The 15880-nt window shown below is 35.7% G+C and overlaps 1 protein-coding gene across 1 annotated transcript; it reads left to right on the top strand.

Moving 5' to 3' along the window:
* The first annotated feature begins 64 nt into the window (after positions 1-64).
* Positions 65-15411, top strand: TBCCD1 (TBCC domain containing 1). Its single transcript, XM_081954467.1, has 8 exons — positions 65-154; positions 1088-1281; positions 6209-6570; positions 6890-7033; positions 9590-9956; positions 11019-11205; positions 11317-11814; positions 14443-15411. The coding sequence occupies exons 3-8, from the start codon at positions 6235-6237 to the stop codon at positions 14570-14572; spliced, it is 1662 nt and encodes a 553-aa protein (XP_081810593.1). The 5' UTR covers positions 65-154; positions 1088-1281; positions 6209-6234; the 3' UTR covers positions 14573-15411.
* Positions 15412-15880: the final 469 nt, after the last annotated feature.

Below are 15880 nucleotides of genomic sequence, written 5' to 3'. Positions count from 1 at the left end.
TCATTCGCCGCTGGCCAATCACAATCGCACACTTCACCCGCCACCCGGGTTAGAGCGGACCAATGAAACTGCGGAACGTCAACAAATCAGGACGCGAGAAAGAGCGCCGCGGTCTCCGTCGTGGCGAGGAGCGCCATGATGATGTCACGCCTAGGTAGATTTCAAAGAATTCGTTTTAGTTCCGTACATTTTAAAGCAGTTTAAACCCGGGCTTCCTTGTTGGTTTCTAAGGTTGAACTCGTAGCAAACAGGGTTTTTTGTCAGCCTGTGACTTATCAAAATCAACTGATTCCATTTTAAAAAATAAATAACGCAGTTACATCAACGGTAATTCTGACAGTTCATAAAATCTGATTTCTAAATGCTTTAACTATGCTCTGGCCCTTCCCTTTTTTCTTCATGGGTTCTCTGAAGACCAGAATTCTTTGGCACATTAAATGATAACACATTTTTTCTAATACAGACTGGGACCAGCGAATGCATTTTAAGAAAAACATAAAATGCGGTTCTCTGCAAATACATTTATACAAGAATAATATTTGCCTCACCAGGGGGCAGTACCTTTCTGACCTTCTGGGACAGGAAACTAACCAGGTTGGTTAATATGAGAGGAATATCTCTATCAATTTATCGATCTCTTGGAATGTCTATAGACTTGGAACTGTCTGCTTCGGCTGCAAGTTTCTGGATGATAACTAGTTGGCAGCAAAAAGAAGCTTTTGGCTGAGGTTTTATTGGCCCCTTGGATATTTATACGCTGTCCAGAGTGTTAAGTTAAAAGCATCCCGGAAAATGGCGCTCATAAATCACCTCAGGATCTATAAGGAAATACTTTTAATAAAATGTATACATTAACGAATAAAAAACGAAGCCAAACTATTATTACCTAAACACGATCATTAAATGTAAAAGTATAAAACAGGGTGACTGTTCATAATAGCAGTAATAAGTAACAACTAATTACACAACGCTGTAGAATAGATTAATTTGAGTGAGGCAAATGGAGGTCAGTTTTCTGATCCTCCCAGTCTACAGAGGTCGCTGTTGCGAACTCTTAGCCTTTTAATTCCTATTCTTGCCGGTGCAGGAGAGATACGGAAATAGCGATTGGTGGCTAGCCTAGTGATTCTACAATAGAACGTCTTTTGAAGCCTTCTCCAGGGAGCGGTTTTATTGGCGACCGAGTTCAGACGTTGTGCGCAGGCGCGGAAAGAGTTGGCCGTGGGCGTTCGAAAGCGACTTGGCGGCTGGCGTCCGAGAAGCGCCGGCGAAGAGAGGCGGGTGAGTTCGTTTTCTCCGCCTGGAGGGTGGTGTCGGTCTCCTTTTTTTCGTCACTCCATCTCTCTTCGCTTCGCAGTGGAATGCTGTGAGCAGTTGTACCAGAAGTGCAGCTGCTCTGTCTCTCCTCTTCTTTTTCTTGCAAAAATCCTCCCCGCCAAAACCGTCCAACAAGATGAAAGTTCGCATCTTTCATGCTATCTTCTTTTCCTAAGGGTTTTTCCAACCAGATGTTGCATATCTCCTGCTCTATAGCATGTCCTTAGTTTTTATTCTCCATATTCTAAAAAGGAATGGAGAATAAATAAATTGCAGACATGTCTGCTCTACAAGGGAACTCACAAGAGGCCAAATATAGTCCTCAAAAGAGTTCCTCCCAGCCTCCATCATGATTCCCATCTTAAGGACTCTGTATCCTTTGTGCACATCAGACTCCTGAACCAAGAAACAAAGAATGTATCAGTTTTGCTTCAGTGCACTTAATTTCAACAGCAGTTAGCTTCCTGAATAGGTACATATGTGTGAAGTATGTATAAATAGCAGAAATGTAATAAAATTGTACCAGACCTAAATATTAGTACAATAAACAGTACAGTAGTTTAAAGACATAGAAACGAAATAGAAGGAATACATTTCCATTTGCCATAAAACAGCAACAATGATGCAAGGCAAATTTGAAGAAAGTTAAGAAAGAACCATATTTTTGATCACACCTGCCTTTATAAGAGCTATTTAATTAGAGACCGAGACCATTCACAATGCTATGGAAAGTGCAAATAGAACAAATTTGTAGCAGAAGGCAACTGGCATTAATAGCAGAATCAGGATGGAGGGCCTAGGCTTTTGAATAACAAAAAAGTGCAGTACAAAACCTCAGTAACTGCATCAATAGTTGATATAGGCAATTGAGAATGCCTTTATTAAATATTAGATTAATATTCAATAAAAATGTTTTAATTTTCTTGTTAGTTTGTAAGACAAAAAAACACAACTAGAACAAAAAACAATAAAATCAAAAAGAAAAACACCAATCATCCCAAAGAATGTATTTGAAAAGAAGGATATACATACACAAACACAATTCTTGAGAAAAAACCCCAAACATACCAAATACCTGCATTTAATTTTTCTTTCAAAAATGACATGTAAATAGAAAACATGTATTGTTGCTTATCAGACAAATAAATGTTGACTGGACTAAACTGAATTTATTATTTACTGAAGAGTTTTTGGAAGCTGTTGAGCTCTTAGGGTTTTAAAAAGATAGTTTCCCATATTTTTAAATACCACTGAGATAGTTTACTTTTCAGGTTTTTACAGTCATAAAAATTAACATTTAAAAATTACATCTAAATTAATTTGTTAAGTTAGATAGACCAATCTGTATACATTAGGAAATACTGTATAGTCAGTAAATTACTACAACATTCATTACAAAATATTACTGGGTGAGTTTTCCAATTTCTTAAAAAAATTATGACCTGACTACTGAATTCTGATTATCTGGGCACTGACAGCAAAGATGATACATATCCATTAATTTGTGCCCTATATCACCACTTCAGAACAGTTGCAGTGTCTATATAATTACTCCGGCAGCATGTAATATGATTCATAGATTCTTCATATTTATATTGGGCTCAGTTGTGACTGTAAGTCGACTACTTGTCCCTTATTAGAGATAGTCCTGGACTTATAACCACAATTAAGCCCAAACATTGCATTGTTAAGTAAGGCAGTTAAGTGAGCTGTGTCCCATTTTAGCACCTTTTTTGCCACAGTTGTTAAATGAATCACTGCAGTTCTTAGGTGAATTGTGCTTTGTTTAGCAAATCTGGCCTCCGCCATTGAATTTGCTTCTTGGAAGCTGGTTGGTAGGGTTGCAAATGGTGATTACATGATTCCTGGACAGTGCAACTGTTATAAATACATGCCAGTTGCCAAGCATCTGGATTAGACCTGCAATAGTTGTGAATGTGAAAGTGGTCATACATCACTTTTTTCAGTGGTGTTGTAACTTCAAATGGTCACTAAACAAAGATTGTAAGTTGAGGACTACCTGTACTATATGAAATATAAATACACCATTCTTCCAATATAATTGATGTTCTTGATACAATTTATATGTTTACAAATGAATGATTCAACTTGATTGATCTGACATCAGGTTGGTACTTTGATCCATTTCTTTTGTAAAATAAATTCAAACCACAGGATTACTATCTACCATTAAATCTCTAATTATTTTATTTCATGCTTAACTTGTGAATGATCAAGGAATAGTAGGAGAGACTGATTTGGCATAAGACATAATTTACATCCTTTTCAGACTTCTGATGGTTTTAAATCTGAATGTGAAACAGTTATTTTTTTTTTACTTTCAAGGTGAAATGGTATTTCTTTAACTGAAAAATATATTATTTACTCGGTTTATATTCAATGAACATTCTGTGACTTTTTACAGGAAAGTTCCACTTGTTATGCAGAGACACCTATCATTCTTCTTTACATACTATATAGTACAGAAGCTACAATACAGTATATTTTATTTCTGATGCTAAGCTTTTTATGTAAATAAAATTCCTTTATTTGAAACCATATGAATAGGCAGCTAAATTAAGCACACTTGAAGTAAAAACAGGTTATTTCATAAATAGGTTATTTTAACTGCTTTCAGCAGCTTCTGTAATAAATGTAGTAATGCCAAAATAATAAGATCATGGATGATTTCATCACATAGTGCAGGGGTGTCCAAACTTGGGAACTTTAAGACTTGTGGACTTCAACTCCCAGAATTCCCCAGCCAGCATGGTTGGCTGGGGAATTCTGGGAGTTGAAGTCCACAAGTCTTAAAGTTCTCAAGTTTGGACACCCCTGACATAGTGTCATCAATTCTTCCTTTTACACCCCCCCCCCCAATGGTCATGACTGCTTCTGTCCTCTTAAACCATGATAATAAAAATATCAAATCTTACATTTTGTTAATATTATGTCTTATTTTTTTAAAATTAATGACATCCTATGTCATGATGACTGTATTAACATGAGTCCACTAAATCTTTGTTGACACTAGTTGAAATGCACTTAATTCAAACTGCAGTTGAGATACGTCTGTCTTTAAAATCTTCAGAAATATTAACATCTACAAACATCATTATTAATTTATTATCTGTTTTTACATTAAGATTTTGGATATTCCTGCTTTTATTATTCTTGGTTTAGCCTTCAAAAAATAGCATCAAGCAAAGTGGGAGAGAAAAGTCTAAAAGGCTAAAGCATCAGTCATAGGTTTTTTTGGAAGTTCTTTTAACAAGAAATAAAGCACTCCACAAATGTTTTCTTTGAAAGAGCAGACTAGAAGTGAGTCATGACAGAGTGTTGTTTTTTTACCTCTTGGCAGTTTACAAGAGATGCAACATATTGAAACCAACAGTCAGGGTGTTTAAAGTAAGGCTGGAAAACCTCAGAAAAAAATAAAATAAAATAGTTTCCCAAATCTCAGAAATCAGGGTAAGGCCATATTGATTAGATTAATAGTTTGTGTTACTATTGAATGAACTTGAAATGTGCTTTGGTTTTCTTTTTTAAATGGAGATATTTATGAAAATGCAAATTCTTGGATGATTGATGGATTGATTTGGATTGGTCTGCCAAATGTTGTCTTCTGTATAGTCCCAGATTCAGACCACTTACTATGACTTTCTGCAAGTAACTCTAGTTTCAAGGTAATTGCTAGAGAATTTACTAGGATGAATATGATTCTAGCAAGGAAGGTAAAGAGATTACTGTATTTAATGAATAATTATAAAAGGGAACTTTAACAGTGTTTTCTTCATTTGCTCCTTCCTTTGAATGAACTGCTGAGGTGAATAATTATAAAAGGACTGTTCAAAATCTTTCATTGTTTGTATGAGAGAGAAAGGATTAATAAGCCAAAGCTGTTCTTAAGGTTCTAAGCTCTGGTTCCATTATAATATAGCTGCTGTTCAAAATTACTTATGAACAAGGGCCATACAGGACCCACTATTTGGCAAGTCTATTAAATACAGAAGTTAAATGTCCTATTACTCATTTTCTTTCTATGCAGAATAGGACTGAATAATTTGCAATCCGTGGTTGCTCATTGCCCTTCTGCCCCCAGAATTTCTCATGATTGTGCTGCTGAAATTTGGCAAAAGATTTCCATGGGGATATGAAGTAAAAGAAGCATCACCTCCAGTAGTTTTACACATTTAATGCTTGGGGAAATTGGGATGAACATTTTGATGATTTCCATCATCCAATGAATACTCATGTTAGCACCATGCCTAATCCACTTTTTAAAAAAACTGCAGTTTTGAATTCTAAAAGTTTTTCTTGACCTGATAGTAGGTGAAATTTAATGTGGTTTTTTTTGGTAATAAATATTTAAATAGGATAAACCAGAATAACATTTGAAATGTATAAGATATGAATAGGGACGCAGTGGCTCAGTGGCTAAGACGCTGAACTTGTCGATCAGAAAGGTCGGCGGTTCAAATCCCTAATGCCGCGTAACGGAGTGAGCTCCCGTTACTTGTCCCAGCTTCTGCCAACCTAGCAGTTTGAAAGCACATAAAAAATGCAAGTAGAAAAATAGGAACCACCTTTGGTGGGAAGGCAACAGCGTTCCGTGCGCCTTTGGCGTTTAGTCATGCCAGCCATATGACCATGGAGATGTCTTCAGATAGCTCTGGCTCTTCGGCTTGAAACGGAGATGAGCACCGCCCCCTAGAGTCGGGAACGACTAGCACATATGTGAAAGTCTTTACCTATCTTAAGATATGAATATTTAAACATGAGGTAATCAGGAGAAGTTAATATGAGAACATTCATTGATTTTCATATATAATTGAATTGGAGACAGGCCTGAAAACAGCATTTTGTGGTATTTCTGCTTTTTCAAATTCAGATATATAAACTCTGCACCTTTCCAAAATGGAGAAACCTTCGGTCAGTTTGTGGGTGAAGATGGAGCCTTTCATAGTGGGAGCATTGCAAATCCCTCCTCCTTCTAAGTTTAGCATGCATTATCTTCGGAAAATGTCAACCTATGTCAGAATGCACTCTGGTCAAGGCTATTATCCATACCTTACCTGGTCTATGTGGCGACACATTGCTTGTGGAAAACTGCAACTAGAGAAAGAGCTGGCCTGGCTTTACTTTGAGTTGTTTGACAGTCTTGTTGAGAAGACTTCGGAGGAACGACTAGAATGGGCTGAAGTGATATCTGGCTGCGCAACTGAGGAAGAGACAGAGAAGGAAAGGAGTCGGGTATGAATTAATTGTTTTTTTTAAATATAATTTTATGGAATCTAAATTTGTATTGTTCATAATTTTTTGTGTTGATTCTGACGTCCCATTCAGTCATTGCACCAAAATGGTTTATTTCTTTCTGGTATACATTGCAGCACTGATGCACTAAAGCACTAATGTAGGTGGACCAAAACGCTTTGTTTTTAGAATAATTTAGACTATTTGAAATTTAAGCAATGTCTATCTATCTATTCCACTGAAGTACAATTTTATGAATGAAAAATAGCCTTACTAAATATGCTATTTGTATTTAAACTCTCTTTGAATCTTTCCTTAGTTATTTGTGGATACTCTTCAGTTCCTGCTATTCCTTTATATTCAACAATTAAACAAGGTTTCTTTGAGGACATCCTTTCTCGGAGATGAGTGGCCAAATCCTAAATCTCACAGTGGGCTAAAAGAATCTGCCAATCAGATTAAGGTAATTTTTGAACCTCTTTCCTCCAAAAATATCTCCCTGTAGAAGGATACTTTATGCTTTTATTTGAAGATAATGTAAGAATAACTTGTTAAGTTATAGTATACTTCCATTTTTAAAATATATTTACACTGCATACTGAAATAATTAATTAAAATAAGTGTTTTTATAAAAAAGTGTAATTATATATAATATAAACACCTATAAAATAATATTTGATATCCATGTATAAATTCAAAGCAAACTTTAAGAAAATAATAGTACAATTAAATTGATTTAGCATACTGTATAACTCTACAGTACTGCTACCAAGTATATGCTATTTAGATAATGGTGAGAGCTGTATCAAGGTTAGCCTTCTCCTACCAAGTACCCTCAGAATATGTTGAATTTTCAACTCTCATTATCCCCAGTTACTATGAAACAAGATATAACAATCAGTGCTAAGTCAGTAGACCTTTCCTCTTTCACAGTGATGCATAGAATAGAATATGCACTATAAATTGATGGACTTTCATGAAAGCACCTTCTTACATCTCTTAATACCACTTTATATATTTTCCTTTGTAGCATTTATGTGTGCAGGTAGCCCTTGACTGACTACCACAGTTGAGCCCAAAATTTCTGTTGTCAAACGAGACAATTGTTAAGTGAGCTTTGTCCCATTTTACAAATTTTATTACTGCACTTGTTAAGTGAATCACTGGTTATTAAATTAGCAGGACAGTTGTTAAATGCATCTGGCTTCCCCATTGGTTGCTTGTCAGAAGATCACAAAAAGTGTTCACATGACCCTGGGACATTGCATCCGTCATAAATATGAATCAGTTGTCAAGTGTTTGAATTCTGAACATCTGACAATGGGACACTGCAATGGTCGTAAGTGTGAAAAATGGTCATAGGTCATTATTTTCAGTGCCCTTTTAATTTCAAATGGTCACTAAGCGTAAGTCAAGGATGTATGGATGCTTCAGAATTGGTAGCTTCTTGTCTTCTTTTTTAAAATAACAGTAAGAGGAAGCCTCTACTATTCTGATATTGATTATAAGTATGGAAAGAAATTGGAGACTACTTTCTGCTGCTTTTTATATTAGATGTCTAATATAGTTTCTAGCAAATGAACAAGAAAATATTTTATAAGTAATCTACACTTTAATGGTTTCTACTTATATCTTACTTTATATTTATCATTTATTAATTTATATCTGGACTTTCGTAAAACATAAAATAGCATACATAGAGCTGCAACTTTCTATTTTATTCCCCAACAACAACAACCGTGTGGTGTAGGATAAGGTGAGAGAGAATGGTTGGCTCAGGATTACCCAATGAGCTTCCGTGGATGATAGCCTTGGTATCAGTCCCACATTATAATCGCTTAAACCAAGATATCCGGGGTCCCTGGCCCCATTAATTAAAGTATATAAAGCTAAGGTTATCCCTATGCTCTTGTATGGAGCAGATGTTTGGGGTCTATACTCAACCACAGTCCTAGAATAAACATAGTCCCACAATTTGGGATGTATTTTGTGTGTAGATCTAAGAACATCTGCTGCAGCAGTTTGAGCTGAATTGGGAATTCATACACTTCATGCACTATCCAAAATTAGCATATACTGTAACTACTGGCTGATAGACTCCTCAAGTTATATCTACTAGAGCAAATAAAATCACAATCACAAATCTCCTGGATCACCAAACTAACAAATTTTGTCAGAAGCTGTGGTCTTCTTGTCTCTTGCGTAACAGGAGAATAATGTAAAAAAAAAAAAGCTGCCCAAAGAATTAAGGATCTGGAAACACAAAATGACATAGCTATTCTTAGTAAGGTGGGTAACTTGACATGGCTGAGCAAATACAAACGTACTTTTTGAATAGACAGCTATTTGAAGTTACAACTACAAAAACATCTAAGGGAGATATTTATGTGAGCGAGATTCAAACAGCTCAACACAATGGTCAGATATGGAAGATTCCATTCTATACCTTACAATAAACATCTCTGCATTTGTGCGTGGCAGAGGTAGAAGACTTGGCTCACATCAGATTTGATTGTTGCCTGTACAAGAGTGTGAGAGACAGGTATCTTGGTCTATATACAAAAGAATAACTGATTGGGATCCCTATATCAAAACAACTTAACTTATGTGCGGCCATAATCTGAAAATAATATTTAACACAGCACAGTACTTAAGCAAAATGGTTCAGTTGAGATCTGCATATGTGGGACTGATTGGGGTAGATTGCAGGGGTGACACTGAAATATGATTTCATTGTATTTTATCTATCACTTAAATTATTGTATTCTATTCCAATTTCATTTTAAATCATATTTTATTCCAATTTCATTTTAAATTGTATTTTATCCAATTCCATTTTAAATTGCTTTTATCAAATTTTAGTAATAGTTTGTTTCTGGAACTTTGCCCTTTGATATGGTCCAAGGGCTAATAAATAAAGATTAATTGTCAGTAAGCTGAAACCAAGGGAAGAGCATATACATGTGATTTTATGGATTGATTCTTGTCTCTAATATTTGTCCTTATGCTTGGTTTGAAGAATTGGAATGACAACTACCACCATGACTTTGTTGAAAACCATCTCCAGGGTCTTCTGGAATTGTTACTGGACCCAGATCAGCTCAGTGCCTCCTCTCATTCTATGCACAGCAGCCTGCTATCACCCAAAGCTGTTCAAGCTCTTAGTTTCCTTATTGAAGGAAGTGTGGATCAAAATAGGACTGTCCACCCTCTTCATGAACTCGCCCTTTGGCAGCCATTGCATGCCAAGAGTGGCTTCTCAAAACTTTCCAAAGCCTTCTCCTGTGCCAAATTCGAATCATGGCTGAGGGCTTGTCTGACTGGGAACCCATTTGGAGCAACAGCCTGCCTCACATCTGGAAGAAAGCTTGCATGGGCGCAGCAAGGTATGCAATTATTTCTGATCATAGAGTTCCTACTGACTGCTTGATAGGATGACTCCATGACTGCCCAGAATCAATTTAGTTAAAATTTACACCCCAAAGTTAATTTTAAAATGTTTACTTAATAATAAACTTCAGGAGCTTAAACATTTTTATTATGAAGGTAAGATGCCAATTAAAATGAATATAGGAGTTTTTGGAGCATTTCCACTTAGGAATCACAAACTCAATTTTGGTAAAAACTTTGGTAGGTTCTAGGATGCTAAATCATACGACTCAGAAAGCAAGTATGAGTCTTCTATAATATCTCCATACCTATTTTACATTAGGGCTTCATTAATATGTATTAAATACTATATACTCATATTTCCTCTTTGAATTATTAATGCTTTTTAAATTGTATCATTGGATGAGTTCTGAGTATAGTGCTAGTTTTTTTAATTGTTCTTGCTGGACACTGTCCTAATTGAGACTCATAATACAGTCATTTTAACAGCTTTCTGACAATATAAATGGGAAATATAAGATTTACAAAGTTGTACATTATCTGGAATAATGAATTATTAGCTTCTAGTGCATATTTCCTTAAGTTGAGAAGAGGTAGTTATATGAAGTCCTAAAGTCATGTCACATGTATTTTGACTACTGCTCAATATTTCCATAATATCATTAAGAGGGAAAGTATAGTTTAAGGATACATGGTAGACATTTTAGTGCTTTTGATTTGGTAATAAATTGATGAAGTTTACTTAATTTCATAATAAAAATCCTTGATGCTTGGGGTATGTAACATACCAGAAAGAAATGTAACTTTTTGTTAGAAAGCCATGCCTTTGTTATAAAGAGAATTTCATAGCACTGTACATAAATATCAGACATACTGCATAAAAACTTAACAATTTGTACAAGAACATTAAGTGCTTTTTGAATTATTCCAACCAGCTTGACTAGAATATATTTGTGAATATTGAAGGGTTTTCTTTCTTTGGGAAATACAGTAAGATACAGCTAAATGAGAGATTTTGGCTTCAATTTTTAAAACTAATATTTTAATAATTCTTCCAGTTGAAGGAACAACTAAACGAGCTAAAATAGCCTGCAATACTCACATAGTCCCTTCAGTTCATCGTGTGATTGTGATGAGCCAGGTTTACAAACAAACATTAGCAAAGAGCTCTGTTACCCTAGAAGATACTCATGTGAAGATTCATCGGTGCTGTGAATCTTTTATCTATTTACTATCTCCACTGAGGTACGGTATTTTTCAGTTGCCAACATTTGCAACCTGATATAAAAGATACATGTATGAATATATTTTATTGTTTTTGGTCTTCTATTATTGGCTGTTTCTCCTCTCTTTCAGGTCTGTAACCATAGAAAAATGCAGGAATAGCACCTTTGTCCTTGGCCCAGTGCAAACTGTAGTACATCTCCATAGTTGTGACAATGTCAAACTTATTGCTGTTTGCCATCGCCTATCTCTGTCATCTACGATTGGTTGCACTTTGCACGTTCTCACTCCAACCAGACCTCTTATATTATTGGGTAACCAAGCAATAACTTTTGCTCCCCTTCATACCCATTATCCAATGCTTGAGGATCACATGGGCAGAACTGGCCTAGCTACTGTGCCTAACAATTGGGATAATCCAATGATAGTATGTAAAGAAAACTGTGATCGGGAGGTATTCAGACTTCTCCCACCCTCAGAATTTTACCCCTTTGTTGTTCCATTTGAAATGGAGGGAGACACAACAGAAATACCTGGTGGTCTGCCACCTGTATATCAGAAAGCACTGAGCCAACGGGAACAGAGGATACGAATCTGGCAGAAAACGGTGAAGGAAGCAGAGTTGACCAAGTAAGTAATAGTTAATTTTCCAGGAAAGCAGAGTCAAGCGTCGTAATGGCTTTAGCATTAAATGCATCAATCTTTATGCAAATAATTAAAATTTGTTGTGGATATTGTTTTTTTCTTTTCTCTTGACTTGTAGTCCCAAGGACAACTATGATTCTTTTATTAATCTGTTTTACACCTATCAAGTAAATCCAGTTTGTTAGCTGTAAATAAAAATTTAGAAAATTAATGAGCAAAATATCTCACTCATCATAAATGGAGATGAACAATTCTTTTGCAGTCAAGGCACTTTACTTTTGGCTTAAAAAAAAACTTTTGAATACTTCAGGGTGCAGGCAATTACATGGTGATATCTTCTGAATGGAAATAAACCACTGGGTATCAAGACACGTAATTCTTTTTGGAGGGTGGATTTTTTTGTCCTTGCTATTCCTATTAATTTTAATTAATTAATGATAAATATTTTGAATATTTTTGGTCGATTAGAGTAGCTCAGTAGAATAAATAAATAATTTCTAAAAATAGTAAATAGAAATTATATTTTCCATACTTTTAGCAAAACTTGTTTTATTACACGCACACACATGTTCAAAATGAATTGAATGTAAGTACTAAATTAGAGATGTAAAGCTTAGAACAGCGATGGCGAACCTTTTTTGGCTCGGGTACCATAAGGGGGGGAGCGCAGGGGGGCCGTGCATGGATGTGCCGCACCCATAATGCAAAACGCGATCCCCCAGTGCACATGCGCATATGAGAGGCGCTCCCTCCATTTTTTGCATGCTTTTTTTGCCCTCCCCAGGCTCCAGAGGCTTTATAGGACCCTGGGGAGGGCAAAAACAGCCTCCCCTGCCCCCCCCCCCCCGGAGGCTTCAGGGACCTTCAGGAGATTCCCTGAAGCCTCCGAAGGGCAAAAAATGACCCAACAAGCAAACTGGAAGTCACTTCCGGTTTCCTCGTAGGGTCGGGGAAGCCTGCTGAAGGTCCCTGAAGCCTCCGGAGGGCTTAAACCAACCCTACGAGCAAACCGGAAGTCTGGAGGGTCTCGGGGGGGGGGGGGAAGGCTCTTTTTGCCCTCCCCAGGCTACTATAAAGCCTCTGGAACCTCGGGAGGGCAAAAAATGGCTTTAAAAAAGGCTGACAGGCAAAGCCTCGTGTGCCCTGACAAATGGCTCGTGCGGTGGCCAGCTGACAGGCAAAGCCTCGTGTGCCCTGACAAATGGCTCTGCGTGCCACCTGTGGCACACGTGCCATAGGTTCGCCATCCCGGGCCCAGAAAAAAGATGGAAAAAATGAAAAAAAATCTAGGCTTCTGCCTATCCCCCAAATATGTGTAACTATTGTAAAAATGAATTATTTTGTTTTTGATATTAACTATTTGCTTTTTATTTCTAAGGAGGCAAATGTCATGAAATTTCATAGAAAACTAAGTAAATGTGCTAAACGTTATATGAATAAATAAATTATATTATTCAAGTTTATACACGACATAGTTTTAAAGACAAACTTATACATAATACATCTTATTATTCTTTTTCAATTTTTGAGGCAAATATACGCAAGAAAAGAAATATAACAAAATATAAATATAATGTAACCATAAAGAATATAAAAACAAAATAATTTATTTTATTGTAATATATTTTTAAAAATGCAACCAAGGAAAAGTGAAAAAGAAAGGAACAAAAAGAAATTGAAGATGTACAAGTTGAATAAGAATTTTAAAAGTAACATTAGATTAGTGCCACACATAAAGGTGGAATTATATCAACTATATTATATTTAACCCTTTAAAAACACTGTCAATATCAGTTAATTATTATCAAAGGAAATTAATGCAAGAAGCATACTCAAACTAAACAATATGGACTTCTATTTAATTTGGGGAAGCCTGTCTTTATATAACAGATCAAGCAATATTCTAAAGTCTTAGGCAAAGAGAAATCCAAATTTCAGGTGTGATACAAATCTTTGTGTAGAATTATGATTCATAATTCATTTCTAGATTGAATTAATATCAGACTTGTTTTGTAAACATTACATTGGTGTATACTCACATTATATGATCTACCATTCTAAAAAAAGCATGCAATTTTCAATAAAGGTAAGTGGTCTTAGGAACTATCATGGACAGACCTAGTTGTGTCTATTTTGTAGGAATATATTGCTTAGTAGTGCTTAATAAAAAAGTTGACCTCAACATTTTGTTTCATTCTACACTGATTCATTTTTGAGTTTTATTATTTTGCCACTAGATATGAAAACATTAATGGAATATCTTCCATTAACACTGATTTGTTAGACTTATATTTCATGGACTAGAACTTCAATCTCTTGATTTGTAGACCAACACTGTAACCAATAACAGCACAATAATGTGCGGAAGCATTTTTTGAAATGTTTTCTTGATTGTTTTTATATAAGTTTAAATGATTCTCTTTTATTTTAATATTATAAAAATCATATAAAATCTTACATATTATAAAAAATCTCAACCATACCACAATAAATTAAATCCCTTAATAATGATATATTTTTTGGGCAGTGTGTATGTTTTCTGAAGAAGACCTAGTGATAGGAACATTTATACAAATGTAGACAGCACAGAGCTAATCCTTTCCCTTGTTTCAGGAGTCAGAGGAAGACATTCCAGATGTTAGTGGAGAACAAATTCTATGAATGGCTAGTCCAGACAGGCAGCCGTCAACAGCTTGATAGCTTGGTACTTCCTGCTGCAGGATCTAAACAGGCAGCAGGATAGGAGAACCCTTGAAGCAACCAAATCATCAGGTGAGTTCAAAGGTCACATTTATACTGCACACATAGAAACTTTGTATTTTACTATAATATGAACAATTATTTCTCTGTAATTTAGGTCCAAAGTTGACTTAGGCTGTGGTGGTACAAGTGAGGAATGTGCTTCCACAAAGTATAGTTTATATTTGCCATTATAAGATTTTATAATCTAATCTGTAATTGTAGATTTTAAAAAAAACTATCAATTAAAGATTACATTGATTAGAAATATCTTATTACCGCAGGATTTTTTTAAAATTCTGATTTACTTTTTCTTATACTGAATAAAATGCGTGATGTTATTATCATCACATTAAATATAACATTTTTCTACTTTTTCTGTTAAATACGGACATCTCAGAATTAAAATAAATTGGTTCTCGAGTTTCTAATCAACCCTTCATTCTTTCATAAATGCTCCAGAGGCATTGATTTGCAATGCCCTTTTGTTTTAGAATGAGAGAAGAGTTGAATGTATCCTAATAGTTGTTTTATTAAATGGTGCCTACTTCTATCATATATCTATAGACAACTATCATTTTTTCTGTCAAACTGTATCACTTAGCAAAGTCTTACTTAAGCAATTTCTGTATCTCACCTGTTATACTCTATATTTCTGGTTTACTGACTCCTAGTATCATTCTTTTATCATTGTGTTTAGCCTATTGCAATCTCGATGACTAAGGGTTTTGTCTCTTTGCAGTGTTAACATTCAATTATTATTTAACTTATATATAAAACTACTATTAAGAAGTTGTCACCTGTCCTCTGTGACCCCTAGACCTGAGGGCAAAGCCAGGTCTTGAGAGAAACTCACTTCAAGGGGGAGAACGTTCCTTAAGGCAGGTGCCATAGCAGAGAAGACTTGCTGCCAAGTGTTGTTCCCTAATAGATAGGGCCTGCATTATGTCTTCTCTGCCAGATCTGATGGAATGGGTAGATGTAGTTGGGGAGAGGTAAATTGCCAGATAAATTGCCCCATGCCAAAACTCTGAACCAATATAGCCCACGGAGCAGAGGTGTAACATGTGCTGTTCTAGAGCTGCCTGTGTTGTTGCTTTCTGCCCTAGCTAAAGTTTCCAGATGTTCTTCAAGGGCCATCTAGAATACATTATGGTAGTCCAATTGGAAAATAACTAGGAAATGAGTGATTATGAACAGAGTACTCCAATCCAGGGACGGATACAACTGGCACACAACATGAAGCTGTGCAAAGGCCCTGCTAGCATGACTGCACAAGTCCAGGAAGACTCCTAGATTATGCACTGTTTGG

The sequence above is a fragment of the Natrix helvetica genome, assembly GCF_964273705.1.
Source record: "Natrix helvetica genome assembly, chromosome: 5".
Lineage (NCBI taxonomy): Eukaryota > Metazoa > Chordata > Lepidosauria > Squamata > Natricidae > Natrix > Natrix helvetica.
The sequence above is the reverse complement of the archived record's forward strand: the minus strand, read 5'-3'. Positions and strand labels throughout refer to the sequence as shown.

Coding starts and splice junctions, on each gene's coding strand:
- TBCCD1 (XM_081954467.1), top strand. CDS start 6,235: ATGGAGAAACCTTCGGTCAGTTTGTGGGTGAAGATGGAGCCTTTCATA. Junction 9,957..11,018: donor GCTTGCATGGGCGCAGCAAG/GTATGCAATTAT, acceptor TAATTCTTCCAG/TTGAAGGAACAACTAAACGA. Junction 11,815..14,442: donor AAGGAAGCAGAGTTGACCAA/GTAAGTAATAGT, acceptor CCCTTGTTTCAG/GAGTCAGAGGAAGACATTCC.